Raw genomic sequence first — 13,128 nt, 5'->3', positions numbered from 1 at the left:
TACCAGCTTTGTACAGGAGGCCTCACTAGGCGGCTGAGTGTTATGGGGGTGGGGGGAGCTGAGGGGGTAGGGAGGCTGTGGGCTTGGGTGGCAGGAGAATTTGAAGTCTTTCCAAAGATTTCTACGCAAGTCAGCTGCCTGAGGATTTTCTGGCATCGAAACCCTTGATTATTAGTCGGATTTGGGCACAGGCGCAATTAGTGGCTCTGGGGCACCCCAGCTTTGCGGGTTCCCAGACCACCCTGCCTTTGGAAGGATGGCTGCTGTGCCTCAGGGAAGAGAGCTTCAGGCCAAAGGCCTCGCCTCTGAACCCTCCCGATGCCCATTCAATCAAAGCCCGAAATCCGCCAGCAGAACGCTCAGGAGGGCGCACAGCCTCCAGGGTTCCAGCTCAGCCGCACGCCACCCTCCTCGCAGGCTCAGCGCGCAGAAGTCCCACTCCCGCCCGGTGAGGGGCGGGGCCTCAGGCTGGGCGGGGCCTCGGGCGGGGCGGGGCCTCTGGCGAGGGCGGGGCCACGTGCGGGGGCGGGGCCTAGGGCCGGGGGCGGGGCCGCCCGTGGGCCGCCGGTGTCTTACTGTGATCGGAGCGCAGCGCGGCGTCGATGAAGGCGGCCGCCGAGTAGAAGAAGACGCTGAGGTCGAAGGCGGGCACGTCGTCGGCCTCGACCCCGTGGTACGCGATGGCCATGCCGCGGTAGTAGTCGGGCCCTGTGTCCACGTTCCGGCGGCCGTGGGCGGCGTTCAGCACGTGCGTGAAGCCCGCCTTCTGCAGCCCGTAGCGGTCCAGCGCCGTGGCCCTGCGCGCAAAGGAGAGGCCGGTGGGCTGCGCGGCGCCTTAGCCTGGAGCTGGGGGGGGGGAGGGGGGGTTGGGGGGCGCCCACTGGCTTCTGGATCCCGGCTTCCAGAATAAGGCCTATGGTTGAAATGAAGGACTTCCTCAGTCCGAAGCCCTTGGGCGCCTGTGCCAGTTCTGGATTCTGGCTGGGATGCCTCGGGGAGGGAAGGGGTTGGAGGGTGGGGCGGGGAGCTGGTCGTGTGCGTTCGTTCTTTCATCATTCACCAGACACAGAAGAGCCTGGTGCCGGACACTGCGGGTGGCAGGAGTGGGCTGTCGCCAGCCACATCCCTCCCACGGGCCTCCAGGCGACCTGTTCATCAGGCAGAGCTGAGTGCAGGGCAGGAGGCCACCTGCGCAGGGCCTCAGGAGGCCCTTTACGGCGGCCTCTGCTCTGCGCCCTCGGGTGGTTTATAGGGTTTGCAGGCTGGGGCTTGAAGGAAGGCCTGAGACAGGTCTTGTCGTGCAGGATTTGATTGGGATTGGGCACGTTCTTGATCCTAATGCTCACGGGAGTGGCGAACACAATGCAAAACGCTTGCTTTGGTAAGGGGCTCATTGCCTGGCTGGGCGAAGCACTGTTCTGAGGAGACCCCTTTGAGCAGACTATTGTCTGAACTGATTTGGGGACGTTCCTGAAGCCAGCAGTGAAGTTGTTTTCTGGTTATTAGCTTTATCTTTCTAGGCAAGGATTTCCAGGAACAGGGTAAAGTCATGTTGAAGTAGGTGGCCTTGGGGCATGGGGCAGAGGAAGCAGGGGCTATTTCTGCCTGGAGGGTTCGGGCAGACTTTCTGGGAGAGGGGCTTTTGAGCCGGCCCATTTCAGACGTCAGTCCTTGGCAATGGAGAGCAAGAGGGAAGCAGGGGCACGCCAAGCCAAGGAGAGAGCACAGCGTGAGGGATGGAGGCTGGAGATAATGAAGGCCTTTCAGGAAATGTTTATTATTTGCTGTATTCAATCATTTATCCCCAAACAATGATTTAGATTCTACTGTGTGCCAGGCATTTTCCTGGGTGCTGATGGTGCAGCAATGAACAGGTTAGTGAAGGTCCCTCGGGAAGCTTAGTTTCCCATGTGGATAGCAAATTAACAATAAATGAACAAACAAGATAATTTCAGATAGCAGTAAGAGTGGTGTAGAACAACTGCAGTCCTGCTCCAGGTAAAGTGGCCAGGGGTGGTGTCTGCGGGGAGGTGGCATTTCAGTGAAGAAAGGAATGGAAGAAGCTAGGCAGGGGAAGAGCTGGAGGAAAAGTATTTGATCCAGGTAGAGGGAACAGCAAGTGCTAAGAACAGAAGGGAGACTAGTGTGGCTACGGTAATGAGGGGAGCGGTGGTGCAAGAGGAATTTGGAAAGGTAGGCAGGGTCTGGGCCATGGTGGGCCCCGCAGGCTGCAGGAGAAAGAGTTTGGATTTTATTCTAAGTGCGGCAGAATGCCACATGCCACAGAGGGTTTAAGGGAGGGGTGAGCATTGTTTACGTTGTTAAAGATCAGTCTGGCTGATGTGTGGAGATGGATTGGAGAGAGACAAAAAAAATAGAAGCGGGAGCTCTGTTGGAGGCTGTCGCAGTTGTACAGCCAGGAAAGGAAGGTGGCTTGGATTAGGGTGTTGTCACAGCAGACTTGCTGATGGGTTGGGACTGGAGACAGGGAGGAGGGGACTGGTTTGGCCACAGCATAGGATGGGAGAGGACTTCTGGAGAGGGAGTGTGGAATTTGGTCATGGAAGTGCTTGGGTGCCAGGATCTGTATTTGGGGGTCAAGGAAAACTTTTGATAGTGTTTGAGAAGGGATGATCCCATCTGGGCTTTAAAAGGACATCTCTCTCAATAGCACAAAGACCAATTCCACAGCTCAGTGAAGAGATGACAAGGGTCTGGAGCCATAACCGTAAGAGGCCAAAAGTGGCATTGCGCTCCCGCTGAGGGCTCATCTCGAGGCCACTGGTAAAAGGACGTGGCAGAAGTGACCATAATGGAAGCCAACATTGATCAGCACCCTTGGTGGAGAGGAGCCCTGCAGCAGAACACAGGACACGGCCCCTCTGTGAGGCCCCTCATAAGTCACTGGTTTCCTGGACCTTTTTGTTTGCTATGAGAGGAACTACGATGGAGGCCAGTGTTTGGGAAAGAGGGACCTAAACGCAGGCATTGAGCTTTTAAGAACATTTGCCAACAGCCCATTAGGATTGAGGCGTAGGGAGGTGGGGAGTTCAACCAACCCCCCACCCCCCAGCTGGTCCTTGGTGCTGCCATCCTGATTATGGAACACATTCTGCTTTCAATTTTTCCTTAGAAAGGTCTGCTTTTCATTTTTCTTCTTGTCTCAAAGTATGTATACAACAAACATTATGCTTTTGGGATATAGATCTGCGCTCAATTAAAGGCTCCACTAATGCAGTCCATCTTGCTGAGTAGCAATCAACCTCACTTTGAGGTTGAGCTCAGTGGAAAAATTAAAATTAACTGTCCTTGACAGGAAGTTTCTATCCACGGTAAAGACTGTTCTTTCTGGGTTCAGCAGCTGGGTTTCAATATAATCAAATGGCAGTTTGAGTAAATAACTCTCTGCACTTTGCTGCTTTTGGGGTCAAGGATCGGGGTATGTATGCAACAAGACTCACTGCAGGACACCCCTACATTCACCCCACTGAGCTGGTTTTACTTGGTGTCCCAGGGAGAGAAAGGGGCTCATGGGAGAGTTAGACTTGGTGGGTATGTTAGGCCCACTGCAGGTTTTCAGGCTCTGTGACTACCTGGGCTGGGAAGCGGAGATGGTGTCCTCCACACTGCTCTGGGGGTTTCCCCCTAGCTTGTGCACTCAGAGGCCAGTTGAGGGCTCAGGAGAGTATCTGCGGAAGAATGGGGGTCTACAGATCAACAGAGTGGACAGTGGCCGTGATGGAGGCAGATCCCCAGCTGGCCAGCATGCCTAGCTCAGCAATTATTGGGAGTGGAGGTAGGGGGTGATAGAGAGTGCTGTCTGGCATTATATTGTTTTGTCTTTATTTATTTTAAGGCCACCTGCTCAGATATGTTATGGGGGAAAGAGACTAAGAAATGTGCCTCTGCTGAAGGAGAAATCTCAGGGAAAAAACAAACCTAGTAATTTACTTCTAAAATCTAGATGATGCAAGAGCCTTTATTTCTGGTTGTTTAAGAGAAATCCTAGCCCTGACCAGTTCTGCTCAGTGGTTAGAGTGTCAGCCTGAGGATCAAAGGGTCAAGGGTTCAATTCCCAGTCAAGGACACGTATCTGAGTTGCAGGTTCATTCCCTGGCCCCCACTCTCTCTAAAAATAAAATTAACAGAGAAAATATTCTTGGGTGAGGATTACCAGAAAAGAAAAAAGAAAAACCCTAGATGTAAACAATCTTTTCACTATACTATGTTATCTAATTGCAGAAATGATGCATGATCAATGTAGAATGTGGAAATCATACCCCCTCATGCGCACACACACGCAAAATCACCTGTGTTTCTAACCCCCAGAGAGAGATTAATTGCTTTTTGACATAATAGCCTCCATTTGTTTTTCTATGCGTAGATTTGTATACTTTATATAGAGATTTGTATAGGGGTACAATACTGTACACAGCTTCAAAAACTTTGACATGTCATAGACTGTAAACATCTTCCTAACTCATCCTATAAGCTTCAATAGCTGCGTGAGGGTCCATTCTAAGGTAAGCCTCAATTTTACTTCACCAAGCCCCCCCCTGTTTTTTATCTTTGTCTTATCTCTCATCTCTCATCTATCTATCTGTCCATCTATCATCTATCTATCATCTATCTATCTATCTCTATCTATCTATCTATCTATCTATCTATCTATCTATCTATCTATCTATCTATCTACCTACCTACCTACCTATCTATCATCATCTATCTATCTGTCATCTATCTATCATCTCTATCTGTCTCTGTCCTGGAAGGGGTTTGGCAGGTATTATAAGAAACACATTATAAACAAACTTGGCTGTATTTCTTTGGGCACATCTCTGATTATGTCCTTAGGAGAGATTTTTTAAAGTGGAGTTGCTGGGTCAGTGGGTATGAACATTTTTAATACATTTGATAGTCTTTACTAAATTATCCTCCAGAAAGGTTGCTCAAATCATTCCGTTTTTCATTCTTTGCTATTTGCCAATTTCATAGGCAAGAACAAAAGCAAAACACCAACAGCAAAATGGTGGCTCATTTCCATTCATTTGTTTTAGCAATAAGGCTGGACATTTTCTCACTTATTTATTGGACTCAGGCAGTGCACTTCTGAAAATGCTGTCACATCCCTGGGGTTTTTTGTTTGTTTGTTTGAATATGTTTTTATTGATTTTAGAGAGAGGAAAGGAGAGGGAGAGAGAGAGAGAAACATCAGTGATGAAAGAGTCTTTGATCGGCTGCCTCCTGCACGCCCCCTACTGGGGATCGAGCCCGCAACCCGGGCATGTGCCCTGACCGGGAATCGAACCACTGTCTCCTGGATCCTAGGTTGATGCTTAACCGCTGAGCCACGCCAGCCAGGCACATCCCTGTTTTTGACCCAAGTCTCTAGAGCACCTTTCCCTCCTCATGAACCTTGCCTAGCTCTGGATTCTGACACCAGAGTGGAGGGCCAAGGAAGTGAGTTCCTTCTTGCAAAGCCCCATTTCCCCAGTCAGAGACCTTCCCTTCCTTCCTCCTTTAGCCTGGCCCCATTTCCTTCCAGCCCCTCTGGAGTCCCTCTGGGAAGCTTGCTTCAGCCCCGCGCCCCCTTTAAGAAAGGTAAGGAGGAGCACTCTGCTGGGGCAGCCCTTGGGCAGCACTCCTGTCGGTCCACTTTTTCAGACCCCTCGGTGTTCTCCTGATTCCCAGACTACATACCTCAGCATCCCCCTGAAAGACCATTGTCCCCAGGTGTGTGCTCGCGCGCAGAGGGGAGGAGGGACCTGCACGCACACATGTCCAAGCCCTCCACCAGCTTCCTGAGCGAGAAACCAGCTGGTCCCCTGATGCCAGGATCCTGCCATGAGCATCGAAGAAAGCCCACTAGGGATCGGGTGGTTCTCCACCCCCTCGGTCTGTGAGGACCCACTGATTTCTTGCACCTAATCATGGGCTCCTGTTTGCTTATGGCCTGTATCCTGCAATCTGGCGCCTTATCTGTTGTAGTCTCACATCATTCCATGGACCGGACCCTGATGGCGACATTCCCCGCCTTGACCACACCTGTTCCTTGCAGGAGGATTTTAATACACCACGCATATTTCTAGCATTTGGCCTCGGTTGATTCACCTGATAGGAAGGGGACGTGACTGGTTATCTAGTTTCTTGGGTGCTCCTGTTATTTGCTGATGATGAAGCTTTTCGGTTTTGAGGCCCTTCAGAAAATACGGGCCCGACAGGTATTGTTTATAAGCCTAAACTGCCACATGAACTAGAACATCTGAAGCTCTGGACCCTCAGTTTTCTTTTTTTGTTAAATAGAACAAGTCTCACTGGCATCCTTTCCTTATAAGATTTTTGGAAAGTCTAATGACGTCATACTCTTTATGAAAGGTTAGAAGATAAATCCAAGGGGAACAGAGCCGTAGAAAATGTAAAACAAAACGTGGTCAGTGCTTATCTCCGGGTAATGAGCTCATGGGTAGTGGGAATTTTAATTGTCTTCTTTTTGTCTCTCTCTGTTTTGTAAATTTTTGGTGATGAAGATGTCTTATATTCACTGGGTAATATAAATGTATACCATGATTTTTATTGATGTTATTTCCTTAGTTCTCAGGAGGGACTGACTCTTGCAAAGACTTAAGCTGGCCTTGGCATTCTTAATTCTTGTTAGAAATCTCACCATCTGCCCACTCCCGCAGACTCTAGGCCTCCAAGGATGGAGGCTGAGAGAGGAAAGAAAATACCCAGCACGTCTGGTTTTGAGAAATGGTGGTGTATCCATGACAGGACCAGGCATTTGGCTAAGTGTGGAAGGAAATGGTTGACATTGCCTGAGGCCTTCACCGAAGAGCTGTCCCCTAGCACGAGAAGCCCAGCAAGGCAAGGGCGTCCAGCATCTCTCCCCAGGCACTGTGCCGGTGGCGGGCGCCCAGTTATACCTAAATCACCTTCGGTATTTGGAGGTGCAGAGTCCAGGCTTCCCAGTTCTTTCAGGTAACATTTGTCAAGTTAAATTGCCAGCCTTGGCTGTGTTTTGCACCCTGCACTAGCCATGGCCCGCCCTGAAAGTAGGTCAAGTTTTAGCTCTACTTGGTGTCTTGAGGCTGAATTCATTCCTTCTTTTTTGGGGGTGGGGTGGGGTGGGAGAGGATACAGCTGTCCTGGCGTCCCAGTGAGAGGCCTTCTCTCAGGCTGAGGACTGTCTTCACTGAATGATATGCCTTCACCTCACTTTCTGACGTCCTGGGGATAGGCCAGCCCTGCAGATGCCTCTGTCTTTTGAGGCAGTTGGTCTGGTTGGGAGCAGAAAAGCAGAAAGGGCAGAGAGACACCTGGGAAGCGAGCTCAGGCTGGGTGGGGCTGGCCAAGGCACGTGGGGGAGTCAGGCTTTATGGGGAAGAGAGCTAGCTGTTGACGACCCCCAAAGCCAGACCCTGGCAGCAATGGTAGTTTTAAGAAAAATGGGGAGCTGCTTAGGGCCCCCACCATTCAAGCAGCAGAGCAGCCTAGCAGCGCCCTGGTGTTGGTGAGAGGGAAGAGAGATTTCTCAGTTACCCTGTTTCAGCCGGGCTTTGCTATCAGAGGCTGTCCTGACTGTGAATTTGCAATCACTCTGACAGCAGCCAGGATATTTCCCCTCCTGCTGACTATGGGAAAAAAAAAAGAAAAGAGGTTTTGCTCAGCAAATGAAAGATGTCAATGAGATTAAAGTGAGAATATTTAAATTACAGAAACTCAGTGCTTTCGAGCATACTCAAGCACTTTGGAAGCACCCATTGAGGGCCTGCTGATTGATAAGAGGTGATGAATTATTCTCATCTCATCATCGGAGCCAGTCCCCGATCTCTGGAGGGCAACACTTGGTTAACCTAATTTGAATCTAATTTAAATGACTTAAAAGTAATAAAACAAGTATGTGCTTGAATCTAATAAAGCCTAATTTATTTAATAGGACATTTCTTAAAGAATTGTATCTTAGAGATGGAAGGGACCTTTGAAATCATCCCTTTATTTTACAAATAAAGAAACCAAGTCCTGGAACAGTAAGATATTTGAACTCTGGGCCCTGACTCCTGCTTGATGGCTTTTGCTCTGCTCCATGCTGAGCTCCACTCCATAGTTCTCACTTATGGCAGATTCAGGCTCCCACCAAGACTTAGGAAATGTGTGGGGAGAGGGTAGCTGTGGCTTGAGCGAGATAGACTTCCCCATGAGAACATCCAAAAGGTGCCCGATTGGCCTGGCCCGATCCCCTATGCTGACCAGCACACGGATCACCAACCACTTCCCCTCCTATCTGTGGCCTCTTTTTACCGGCTGCGGTGGTGGAGCCACCTCTGCCCTGCGCTGGGCTGGTAACCAATGGGGACTTGGAGTCATCAGGCACCCCAGTTGGTGAATCTCCTTGGAATAAGCGGGAATTGAGAAAATGCTTTAGAAATTTTGAAACCCACAGGCCCATAGGGCTTTGATGTGGCAATGCCTTATTAGGCCTTAGGCTGCCTGGGTTCCTGGAAGTCCAAGACAGTGCCTGTGAAGGAAGCTGGTACATGAGCCAGGGAAGGCTCATTAGGAGGGACCTTCCTTCCAACCTGGCCTTGGGTACATGATAGATCTCATGGGAGAAATTTAACTAGGGGTGTTTTCTTAGCACAGAGGGACCGTTAGTGGCAAAGCATAGTAACCATTCTTTACTTTCCTCTCACACTGAGTCAAATGATCAGAATGTACCTGATCTATAGCAGTTATTGGGTGTGCCAGGCATTGCCCTAAGCGTCGTATGTATTAACTCATTGAATCCACATCTTATAGGTGAAGAAACTGAGGCTCAGAAAGCTTGAGTGACTTGCTCAAGGCCACATGAAAACAGTATTATTTGATCCAGATTTTGTGGCTCCAGAGCAGATGCTCAGTCATTCTGTCTCTCTCCATAAAGAAGCCCTTGAGGGGAGAGGATGGGAAAAGAGTGAGCCGCTATGTGGCAGTAAGTCTGGCCCTCGGTGGGTTCCAGGCATCACTAGCCTGGGTTCTAGAAACAGCTGGTGGCTCCGGCCACCTGGGACACCCATCCTCACTTCTGGTCCTGACAGCCCTAATATCCAGAGCCTTGGTACTCAGCATTCAAAAATCTTGGGTGCTTTTAGGGAAAAGAAGGACTTAACCTAAGTGTGAATATCAAATTGAAACTGAGGCTTTATGCACGAGGAGCCAGCTTTGAGCTTTTCGCTGGCTTGGGCAATACCTATAAAGAGACCAAGGAACACAGGCCTCCATGCCTGCTCTCAGCTGGGTTATAACCCCTGTGTGGCTGCATTGGCAGTGGAATCAATTGCTCTCTCACTAAGCATCTGTGAGTCTCATTAACCTTGTTAAGTGGGTATCTGGGAGGGGCCCTGAACAGAGATGGGACAAGTGCCACGTCATGCTGACTTTGGCCGCCTCCCCACACTGTGCACACAGCTCACAGACTGTGGAGTCTGCCTAGCTCGTGCAGGTGTCTGTTTGGGGGCTCAGTTAGGCAGAGCTGAACTGAATGAAAAGGGCAGTGGCGTTTTCTCGGTGGAAGAAGGCAAGCACATCTTATTGCATCAAATCCTGCCGTCCGGCACTCTGTTGACTAGAACGTGTCTGTCCTGCTCAGACACTCAGTTTAACTTCCTGCATGAAGCACCTCAGCCGGCACTCAGCCTCCACAGGCTGGCTCTGACCTACCTCCCCAGGTTTCTTTCTCACTACGTAGCAGCAGTAATAATACTTTCAGCTGCCTAGTACTTTATAATTTATAAAATGCTTCCACATTCCATATTTCTTTGACTCTTCTCAGTAACCATTTTTGGAGATGAGGGCATGGGCCCAGAAAGGTAAAAGGACCTGCCCAAAGCCACTACTCCTGCAGTAGACTGTGGCTGCGGTAGATGGTGTGTTATCATTTACGATATTTTCTGTCCCTCCCTAGGGGTAGGCTACACTTTCCTGCCCTGTTCATGTGAGGCTTTGGCATGGACATGCTTTGGCCAATGTGGACATCAGCCTGGGTCCCGAGTCCTGGACACGCAGCACAGTTAGAACTGGCCCACCATGGACGTGTCATGTGAGTGAGACATAACCGTTGCCGTGGTGGGCCGCTGAGATGTTGGGGTTACCTGTTAGTGCATGACTAAGCTGACCACACAGTGGTAGAATCTAACTTAATTCCAGGTTTTCCGAAAGTGCCCTTTCTAGCACATCTATCCCCTATATTCCAGATAAATCACCCTGTTTCTTTTACCTCTATGTCTTTTATCGCCCTGCCCTTTGCCTAGAGTTCTGCTGAAATCCTACCCATTTCCCACAGCCAGCCTGGAACTGACCTCTTCTGTGATGCTTACTCAGGTCCATAATACAGGCACTCAGTGAACATTACTGTGTGCCAGCTACTACTCGCATTTCATTTGTTTTAATTCATTTAATCTTCACCCCATGAGGTAAACCCCATTACTGTTGCCATATAAGGAAAAGCGAGGTAAAATAACTTGTGCAAAATCACACAATTGATAGTTGGCAGAGCCAAGATCAAACCCCACACTCCTTCCATCCCACTACCTACTTCTCTTTCTGTTCCCTTTTACATTTCTACACATCCCTTCCCCTCAACTATAAATCAGCTTCGTACATGCCCCGACTGGGAATCAAACCCACAACCTAGGTATGTGCCCTGACCAGGAGTCGGACTTTCTATGTATGGGACAATGCTCCAACCAACTGAGCCACCCAGCCAGGGCTCAATCAGCTTCTTTATCTGACCACATTTTCTTATTTGGGTTTGAGTATAAATTCTCTGGTATGACCTCGGGCTGGTCACTTAATTTTTCTGAGCCTCATTTCCTCATCGTATCTCCCACAGCTCCTGGTAAGGTGCCAATAAATACTGATTGACCAACTAAGTGGGTCAACTCTCTGAGCCTCGGTTTGCCCATTTGTAAAATGGGAGTCATAAATAGGATCTCCTTCCTAGGATTGTTGTAGAGTTGAAATGATGCCTCTCACAGGGTAAGAATCCAATCCAACCTAGCTATTATTAGTATTACAAGCTATAGGAATGGCAAGTACACTATGTAATATATAGAGAGAAAAACTTATTTCTCACTGTAGGGATTGGGGAAAGCTAGCTTCATGGCAGGAGTAACTTAAGTGGACTCTGAAGAACACAGAGGATCTGGACACAGACACGAAGTGAAGGGAAGGACATTTTAGGCAAAGGGAACAGCATAGATAAAGACACAGAAACAGCTTAAGTTAAAAATCTTAACCCCCTTCCCTTCAGTTATACCATTATTAGGGTCAGATATGAGGAAATAACCCTAAACATGAAAAAAAATTTATGTATAAAGATGTCCATTGCAGCATTACTTATAAAAATGAGAACATGGAAGTGACCAGTATGTCCAACAACAGGGAAGTAGTTAAGTAAGTGATCTTATATTCTTCTGATATACTATTATATATTATAATTAATATAATAATATTAATGTTTTTATAATAAATACACAAGCAGTATGTAATAAGGGAAAAGTTTAAGAGTGCTGCTAAATGAATATTCAATATGGTTACAACTATGTAACAGAAGATTTTGAAACCAAAAATAAATACAGAAACCTAGGAAATGTACTAAAATATTAATAGGAATAGCTTTAGAGTCATGTGCTTTGGTGATTATTTTGGGAAACTTAAAAGTTTTCTTAAATGAATCACTATTTTGTTATTATAGTAAACTGTGTTGAGTACTTACTATGTATTATGTACTATACTGATATTTTACATGTATTATCTCACTTAAGGAAGGTTCTGCCAACCTATTAGAAATAGGTAAGCTAAGACATATATTTACGCAATGAGCATATATTCATTTTGTAATAAGCAAATCATATGTTTATTACATTTATTTAGTATTTTATTATTGAAACATAAAGATCTGGATCCTCCCCTTTTTCTGCTGCTTCAGGCTGTTAACATAAACATTGTACATATATCCTTACATATTGTACTCTTGTTTCTGTAAATTATATTTCTTAGAGTGATATTTGGGGTCAAAGCGTATGTTTACATGTTTTATTTTTAATTCATTTTAGACATACAGAAAGGAGGCAAAAATAGGACCAAGATTATTTGGCAATAAAAAAATAAAAGACTGATACATGCTACAACTTGTATGAATCTTGAAAACACTAGATTAAGTGAAAAAAGCTGGTCACAAAAGACCAAATACTATGATTCCATTTATATGAAATGTCCAGAATAGATAAATCCTTAGAGACAGAAAGCAGATTGGTGGTTGCCTAAGGCTGGGGGAAGGTGGGGAATGGGGAGAGATTCCTTAATGTGTTCAGGGTTTCCTTTTGAGGTGATGAAAATGCTTTGAAATTAGATAGTGGTGATGGTTGCACAATTCTATGAATATTTAAAAAACACTCAATTTATACTTTAGGTTGGTGAATTTTATGGAATGTGAATTCTATCTTAATAAAGCTGTTATTTAAAAGGAAAAAGAGCCCTGGCTGGTGTGGCTCAGTGGTTAGAGTGTCGGCCCATGGGCCGAAAGGTTGTAGGTTCAATTCCTGGTCAAGGCACGTACATACCTGAGTTGCAGGAACCTGGGTTGCAGGTTCGATCCCTGGCCCAGTCAGGGTGCATGTGGGAGACAACTAATCAGTGTTTTAAAATCACACATGCAGAGGCCCTGCACCATCTGCTTCTTGGAGAGATGGAACATGAGCTGGAATCCTGGGGGATGGAGGGAGGGTTTAAGATGAAAACTCCTGGGTTGGGCAAAACTGCATTTGAATCCCAGTTCTCTGCCACCTACTTGGGACAGTTAATTAACTGCTCTGAGCCTCAGTTTCCTTATCTTAAAGTGGGAATAAGTAGATGACCTCTTTCATTGGGCTTTAGTGAACATAAAATGAGATTATGTCTGCAAGGTGCTTAGCACAGTTTCTGGCACAAAGTATTCAATAAATTATAGGCATTGTTATTATTAATATTATTTACAGTAGGAGCTTCCCAATTGTTTAAGGAGTGGGGAATGGTGGCTATAAAAATCTAGAGAAGGGGACAGTGACATGAACTTTGCTAGGCCTACCTTTTGCTTCTCCACACATGGGTTGA

The 13,128-nt window shown here is 47.3% G+C and overlaps 2 protein-coding genes across 3 annotated transcripts in view; one reads left to right on the top strand and one right to left on the bottom strand.

Moving 5' to 3' along the window:
* The window catches only part of ADK (adenosine kinase), an 888,023-nt gene that overhangs the window by 635,146 nt on the left and 239,749 nt on the right, over positions 1 to 13,128 (top strand). The gene's annotated exons all lie outside the window — the stretch shown is intronic.
* Positions 1 to 13,128, bottom strand: part of DUSP29 (dual specificity phosphatase 29) — a gene marked incomplete at its 5' end in the record, with an annotated part of 31,731 nt that overhangs the window by 8,495 nt on the left and 10,108 nt on the right. For both annotated transcript variants that reach the window (XM_081157938.1, XM_081157937.1), the window contains one exon: positions 577 to 797. In XM_081157938.1, the coding sequence (XP_081014064.1) occupies positions 577 to 797 (221 nt within the window). The remainder of the gene's footprint in view (positions 1 to 576; positions 798 to 13,128) is intronic.

This window comes from Miniopterus schreibersii (genome assembly GCF_964146895.1).
Source record: "Miniopterus schreibersii genome assembly, chromosome: 14".
NCBI lineage: Eukaryota > Metazoa > Chordata > Mammalia > Chiroptera > Miniopteridae > Miniopterus > Miniopterus schreibersii.
Note: the sequence above shows the minus strand (reverse complement) of the source record. Positions and strands in the feature narration are given on the sequence as shown.